Source organism: Lactuca sativa, chromosome 5 (genome assembly GCF_002870075.4).
Source record: "Lactuca sativa cultivar Salinas chromosome 5, Lsat_Salinas_v11, whole genome shotgun sequence".
NCBI lineage: Eukaryota > Viridiplantae > Streptophyta > Magnoliopsida > Asterales > Asteraceae > Lactuca > Lactuca sativa.
This window is the reverse complement of record NC_056627.2, coordinates 237,836,642-237,843,818: the sequence shown is the minus strand read 5'-3', so window position 1 is coordinate 237,843,818 and position 7,177 is coordinate 237,836,642. Positions and strand designations below refer to the sequence as shown.

General features: G+C 33.4%; 2 protein-coding genes and 1 long non-coding RNA gene across 7 annotated transcripts in view; all 3 read left to right on the top strand.

Annotated features, from left to right (window-relative positions):
* Nucleotides 1-955, top strand: part of LOC122198290 (uncharacterized) — a 2,112-nt gene extending 1,157 nt beyond the window's left edge. For 2 of the 5 annotated variants that reach the window (XR_008232440.1, XR_008232438.1), the window contains exons 2-3: nucleotides 290-342; nucleotides 468-949. This is a non-coding gene — a long non-coding RNA (uncharacterized LOC122198290). Of the gene's footprint in view, nucleotides 1-289; nucleotides 343-467 lie in introns of all 5 variants that reach the window. The other 3 variants (XR_008232439.1, XR_006192671.2, XR_006192669.2) reach the window with 3 other exon arrangements.
* A 2,902-nt stretch (nucleotides 956-3,857) lies between these two features.
* LOC122198289 (L10-interacting MYB domain-containing protein-like) lies at nucleotides 3,858-4,982 on the top strand. Its single transcript, XM_042902769.2, has 2 exons — nucleotides 3,858-4,223; nucleotides 4,299-4,982. Exons 1-2 carry the CDS (start codon nucleotides 3,906-3,908, stop codon nucleotides 4,854-4,856), a joined length of 876 nt encoding a protein of 291 aa, XP_042758703.2. The 5' UTR covers nucleotides 3,858-3,905; the 3' UTR covers nucleotides 4,857-4,982.
* Nucleotides 4,983-5,450: 468 nt separating this feature from the next.
* On the top strand, nucleotides 5,451-6,430 carry LOC128125964 (uncharacterized). Its single transcript, XM_052763626.1, has 2 exons — nucleotides 5,451-5,745; nucleotides 5,964-6,430. Exons 1-2 carry the CDS (start codon nucleotides 5,451-5,453, stop codon nucleotides 6,428-6,430), a joined length of 762 nt encoding a protein of 253 aa, XP_052619586.1.
* The last annotated feature ends 747 nt before the right edge of the window (nucleotides 6,431-7,177 follow it).

Sequence of the window (7,177 nt, the reverse complement as noted above, 5' to 3'; positions counted from 1 at the left end):
ATATATATATATATATATATATATATATATATATATATATATATATATATATATATATATATATATATATATATATATATATATATATATATATATATATATATCTTATCTTTATGTTGATGTGTCCTCACCGCTTTAATTTGGATAAGCAATTCAAATGCATTTTAAATCTTCAAACACTTATTATATTCCTAATTGGAATTTAAAATTTGAAATTAGATTTCATACCCTCAAACATATATTACATTTTTGAAATCTTGATTTCATATCCTCCTCTCTTTCTCTTTAGATGGGCCTTCAACAATGAAGGAAATGGCTAATTTGTGGAACTATGTATTTTTGGTTAGACCTAAATATCTTATACTTTCATTTCACCAAGTTTTGTGTCATTCTTTCTTTTTTATATGTTCCATAATTGTAGTATTTGGACCACTGTATTATAATTTTATTAATTTTTGATTGTGTAGGTGAGAAGTGGGTTAAAAATGGTGAAAAACTAAAAATTAGCAATCCTGTTAACTCTCTTCATTTTTTACTTTTACACTTTTTTCCATAGGATCATGTGTTTATGATGATTATATGGTGTGGTCCCATCTCAAAGATCCAAGACACCTTCCATTTGCATATGTCTCGAATTAGTTTGGTACTATTTTACGGGCATGGAACCTATTTAACATTGTTATATTTGGTGTTTTCCAATGTCCCAAGCTTTTGCACTTCCCCTGTTTAAGCAAACATCAGTGGTTCCTGATACGTTATAATAAATTAGAAATGATTTATTTTCAACACAATGAATCTAACATATGAAAACATCTATCCAACATACACAAAAACGATGAATATATTAAACATTATTTGTCAAAAAGAAAATGAATCGCTGAATTGAAACTAATGTTTATTGATACTTGCCAATAAATTCTCTTATTTTTAACGACATGTTTTCGAATGAATTTGATTGCCGAAAAAACTATTCGATGCCGCTGCTTTGCGCGGGTAATCGACTAGTATATATATATATATATATATATATATATATATATATATATATATATATATATATATATATATATATATATATATATATATATATATATATATATATATGTGTGTGTGTGTGTGTGTGTATGTGTGTGTGTTACATACATGTAGTTTATATGTCTGATTAAGTAATAGAGTAAATAATCAATTAACAAAAAATCAAAAAATTGCTGAAAAATTAACAAAAAGACTAGAAAATCGTTGATAAAATCAAAACAACCCAACTTCGATTTGAAAAAGTAAACTAGGAAACTATATAACTAAAATCTATAAAAAAAAATACCAAAAGCCTAATTTAATTTACAAGTTTTTCGACTCAATGTTTGAGTTTCGGAGAATAAAGTAAACGCTAAAAAATGTGTCCGCCAGAAAAGTAGTCACAAAACTTCCTGGAAGAAAAACGCCACGGGTGGACTGCTCACCTCCTCCCCGGCTCCACAGTCGTCGGATTTCTTGCCTTTACACTATTTCGCTCTCACGCCTCTTCTCCCCGTCGGTCTTCTGCTTACCTATGATATCCATGAGCTTTGCCGGCTGCGGCTAAGTTTCCTCTCTCTCTCTCTCTCTCTCTCTCTCTCTCTCTCTCTCTATATATATATATATATATATATATATATATATATATATATATATATAGAGAGAGAGAGAGAGAGAGAGAGAGAGAGAGAGAGTAAGAGGAAGCTTACGGCTTAGTCGACGAGAGCGAGAGCCTTCTTTCTCTCACTATCTCCTACATATGATATTTTGAAAAAAAAAAAAAAAAAAAGGTAAAACTTAAACTAAAGAGAGGCTGAAATGCAAAAGCCTGAAAGGTCTGAAACTTTCACTAAAAGCTGCAAAGAGAAAACAGTAATTTCACTAAAAAAGATTTTTTTTATGTTGTTTTAGTTTTTATTTTTTTTAATGGTATTTTTTTTTTGTTGTTCTTGTTGATTATTATTACTCCTGATACAAAGAAAACTATTAGTAACAATAAAATATAAAAATTAAAAGTATAAATGTAACAAATGACTAAACAAAATAAAAGTATTTATTATTACTTTATTAGACGATTTGATTCAAAATAGTAGTTATTATTCTTATTTTGTTTTTATGACTTGTATTTTAATGAAATTTTTTTATAAATGTGGTTATTTATTAACATTTTCTTTTATTATATGTTAATTGTAATTTACTGTGTTATCTGTTGAACAAGAATATTACAAAACAATCCATATGGATTAGTTTCTTAAAGATACGTATATGAAAATGCACAACTTTAACAGAAGATGTAAAAGTATTTTTGTAACATCGAAACATTTCAAACAATTTTTCATTTAATTTTTAATAAAAACATTTATTTCCAAATCATTCCAACATCATGTATCCAATATTTTCACAAAAACACAATACATAATCCATATCCCAAGATCTCAAAAACACATCATCTGCAAGTGTGTACTGATCATGTCGACGCCTTCCCGCGATCATCACTGGTACCTGAAACACATAACACGCCAACGGTAAGCATAAATGCTTAGTGAGGGGTCGTTTGATTTGCACTTACCCAGTCTGGTCAGAGCTGACTGCTGACCCGGTCAGTAGTCAGACTGTTTGATGGGCCTCCATTGTGGCTGACTCGGTAAGTAATCAATGACCAAGGAGCTGACTCGGTCCAAAAAAAAAAAGAGGCTGACCAGATTTTTCTTCTCCTGCGCCCTAACACAAATCGCCGCTATTCTTCCTTTTCCTTCAACATTCAGCGCAACGTAGCAACAGCTCCATCGATTCAGCGCAACGCAGCAACAACTCCATCGACGATTCCCTCCGGCTTCCGGCGAACCTCCTGCGTCGACGATCGACTGTAGGTACGCAGCAACAGCTCCATCGTGCTTTTTTTTTTCTGAAATCACAAAGCCCCTTCAATGTTTGCTGACAAATCGACGATTACCTCCAGCTTCCGGCAAACCTCCTGTCCGGCGAAGTAACAGCTCCGGCGAAGTAACAGCCCCGGTGAGGAGATCGACTGTAGGTACGCTAGTTCGTGCCTTTTTTTTTTTTTTTCTGAAATCACAAAAGTTGCTGTCAAATTGATGATTTTATTCTGAAATTAGTGTTTGAAATTACTTCTTTCATTATTTTTGGATTCAATTAGAACAAAGGGTTGGCATAGGTGTATGTGTATTACCAATGTTTGCTGTCAAATTAGTGTTTGCTGTCAAATTGTTTATGAAATCTGATTTTATCTATATGAAATCTGATTTTATCAAATTAGTGTTTGCTGTCAAATTAGTGTTTGCTGTCAAATTAGTGTTTGCTGTCAAATTGTATTACCAATGTTTGCTGTCAAATTAGTGTTTGCTGTCAAATTGTTTATGAAATCTGATTTTATCTATATGAAATCTGATTTTATCAAATTAGTGTTTGCTGTCAAATTAGTGTTTGCTGTCAAATTGTATTACCAATGTTTGCTGTCAAATTAGTGTTTGCTGTCAAATTAGTGTTTGCTGTCAAATTGCTTGTGTATGAAATTTGTATGAACTAATGTGTGAAATCACGGCCCCTTATATAGTTGTTAAATCGAATGAATTGTTTACTGTGTGTGTATATGATATGTTTATGTGCATATGTGTGTAAGATCAAAATGCTCAAGAGAATGATTAGAATTTGTTACATAGGTGTATGTGTATTACCAAACTGATATATGAGATATTGTCTTCAAGTTATGTACTGTGTATATGATATCTCCCAAGTATTGTCTTCAAGTTGTATTAACTTTAGGTTAAACAAAAAAAATATATATTTTATCTTATTGACATCAAGCAAATAGTGTTTGTAAATGTGTGTTATGTGGATGATTAGATTTTTTTTTTCTTTTTACAATAGATATGGCAGACAAAAGAATTAGGGTTAGTTGGAAGTCGGAATTGGTGGACAAAACTTTTTTAGAAGCATGTATACAAGAATTAACAAGAAATGGCCGGGAGGGTAGCGGACTAAAAGCAAGCTCATGGGCTGTGGTCGCGGAGAAATTGAAAACAGATCATAATTTTATTGTCGACAAAAAACAAATGAAAAATCGATATGACTATTTAAAAGCAAAATATGCAGTGTGGTTAAAACTTAAAAACAAAACAGGAAATATTTATAATCCCGTTACGAATTCTTTTAACATGACTAATGAAGAATGGGAAGCGGAAGCGAAGGTACATATATACATATTTTTTAAAGTATATTATTTTTTTACTACTTTAATAATATTTATTAAATTTGTTAAACAGTTGAACAAGTACGTAGATAAGCTGAGAAATGCACCCCTCCCTTGCCCTGAACTTTGTACCCAACTATTTGATGGGGCGACCTCGACCGGTGTTCACAGTTGGGGGCCATCTTCGACATTACCTCATCCCAATGAAACCTTCAGTACACATGATTTTGAGGATACAGAGATGGATGAGCCAGCACCTCATGCAGATACCCCAAGCTCAACAGTACCTCAACCTACTAGTGAGGAATCATCTGGGCTGACAAAAAACAAGGGGGGCAAACGAAATGGTCCTAAAGAAACCACACTTGATGATGAGTTGAAAGAAGTTGGAAAAGAGATTATCAAGGCTGCACAAGCATTCACCGAAGCAAATAATCTTGACAAGGAGATGGATGCTTGTATGGCGAAGTTGACAAGCTTGGAGTGGGGAGAATATGATCCGAAATACACCACTGCTCTTATGTTATTTGCTGAAAGTGCTGGTAATAGGAAAATTTGGTTGCGTCTTAACTTGTCAACTTGTGAGTCGTGGGTAACAAATGCAGGAAAAAAGTTTGGATTAGTTGGTTGACTTTAGTATTTACATGTTATGTTTGACTTTAGTATGTTATGGTTCATTGTTAGACATTAGTATTCTATGGTTTAGTTATGTTATGGATTGTTTTTCTTAGGTGCGGTTATGTTATATGAATTTATATGTTATGGAATGTTATGTTTTTCGTATTTACATGTTACGATTTGTTATGTTATGGATTGTTATGTTATTGATTGTTATGTTATGGATTGTTATGTTATTGATTGTTATGTTATTGATTGTTATGTTATGGATTGTTATGTTATTGATTGTTATGTTATTGATTAAAATGTAATTTGTATTTGACATCTAACAGGACACATGGATAAAGAAGGTGACTTTTTATATTTTCTTATATTCTCGTGGTATTGGTTGATGTTGGTCCGACAAAGGCAAAGAATAATTAAAAGAATAAGAGCTAGCGAACAGGTAGCAAAGGGATATGTGTATACGCAAGATTTGATACACGGATGTCCTATACAATGTTACGATATGATACGTCTTTCACAAGATGCATTTGTACTATTATGCAATCACTTTACACAAAGAAATTGGTTGCAATCTAGTAGGACGATAAGCGTTGAAGAGAAGATGGCTATGTTTTTACATGTTATAGGACACAATGAACGTTTTCGAGCCGTTAAAGAAAGATTTCATCACTCCACACAAACGATTCATCAATGTTTTCATGAGGTCTTACGTGCAATGATGTGTTTTGCACGAGAAATTATAGTACCAACCTCGTCTAATTCAACAACAAATACCTCAGAACGACATAGACGGCTAATGCAAATATTTCCCGGAGCAATAGGTGCACTAGATGGAACACTTGTACATGCAGTTGTGCCTGTTGATCAACAAACTCGTTATAGGGGAAGAGGAAAAGGTGAATGTTATCAAAATGTAATTGGAATTTGTAATTTTGATATGATATTCACCTTTGTATGGGCTGGATGGGAGGGCATAGCACATGATTCTAAAGTTTTGAAAGAAGTTGCATTTAACCCAACTTCCGGATTTCCATTCCCTCCACCAGGTTTGTAACTTTACTATACGTTTTATTATCTATATTATTTATATGATAAATTTGTCATGCATCTACAGATAAATATTACCTTTGTGATGCCGCATACACCAACACCCGTGGATTTATGGCTCCCTACCGCAATACTAGGTATTGGTTAGCTGATTTTCGAAGAAACAGAGCTTTGACTAAGGAAGAAATGTTCAATCATGCTCATGCACAACTTAGAAATTACATTGAACGTGCTTATGGTGTATTGAAGGCGAGATTTCCAATTTTAAAACAAATGGCTCCTTATCCTTTTCCAGTGCAAAGAGACATAGTCATTTCTTGTGTTGCGGTCCATAATTTTATAAGGAAATACGATATTGAAGATGAATTATTTACGAACTTTGAACAAAACACTATGGTTAGTCATAATGTGGGTGGTGGAGGAAATGAGGGTCAAAACATAGAAGGCATAGAATGGGGTTCAGAAGCCGTTAACTATATGACTAATTTGCGTGACCAGATTGCTAATCAGTTATTTTCAAATGGTTCACGCTAAATGGTGTACTTTTTTTATTATTTATGACAATTTGTATTTGGATTTTGTATTACACTTTGTATTTGGATTTTAATTGATGTATGTTTAATTTGGATTTTATATGATAATTTGTGGTTTTATAATTTTTTTATCCAGCACAAGAGACAACATAAGGGTAATATGGTCATTTTTTCATTCAGCACAACCATTCAGATAAATAATCAAACAACATAAACTCAGTCAGATATGGACTCAGTCAGCATTTCTAACCCAGTCAGCTTCTAACCCAGTCAGCTTTAACCCAGTCAGCAACTATCAAACGACCCCTGAGTTCCCCAAAATACCACTTACAACACATACGCCTTTCCAGGCCATAACTCCTTAGGATCTTCCGATCTAAGTGTCTCAGGGGATTTCCATCCCATAACTCTGTTGACCTTCCGGCCCATACTCTGTTGACCTTCCGGCCCATATCATCATACTCATATCATAACAGATCACATATATAACAAGCATCACATAAACATCATACACATAAGACCTTCAGCTCACACATAATTACCCCATCGATTATGACATAGTGAGAAGACTCACCTTGCTGATGTCGGATAATCACTCGTGCTCAATTTCCTGACCTATCGTCCTCCTATATCATAAGTACATCCCTAATTAATACTTTCCTGACTTAGTTTGACTAACACTATTAAGTCAACACTAGTCAACCCTGGTCAACGCTGGTCAACGGTCAACCTTTGACCCGACTCGTTG

Bases quoted from the DNA above. Each gene is read 5' to 3' on its own strand.
- LOC122198289 (XM_042902769.2), top strand. From the start codon at position 3,906: ATGGCAGACAAAAGAATTAGGGTTAGTTGGAAGTCGGAATTGGTGGAC. The intron at 4,224-4,298 runs GTACATATATAC...TTTGTTAAACAG, and splicing joins AATGGGAAGCGGAAGCGAAG to TTGAACAAGTACGTAGATAA.
- LOC128125964 (XM_052763626.1), top strand. From the start codon at position 5,451: ATGGCTATGTTTTTACATGTTATAGGACACAATGAACGTTTTCGAGCC. The intron at 5,746-5,963 runs GTGAATGTTATC...ATGCATCTACAG, and splicing joins TTATAGGGGAAGAGGAAAAG to ATAAATATTACCTTTGTGAT.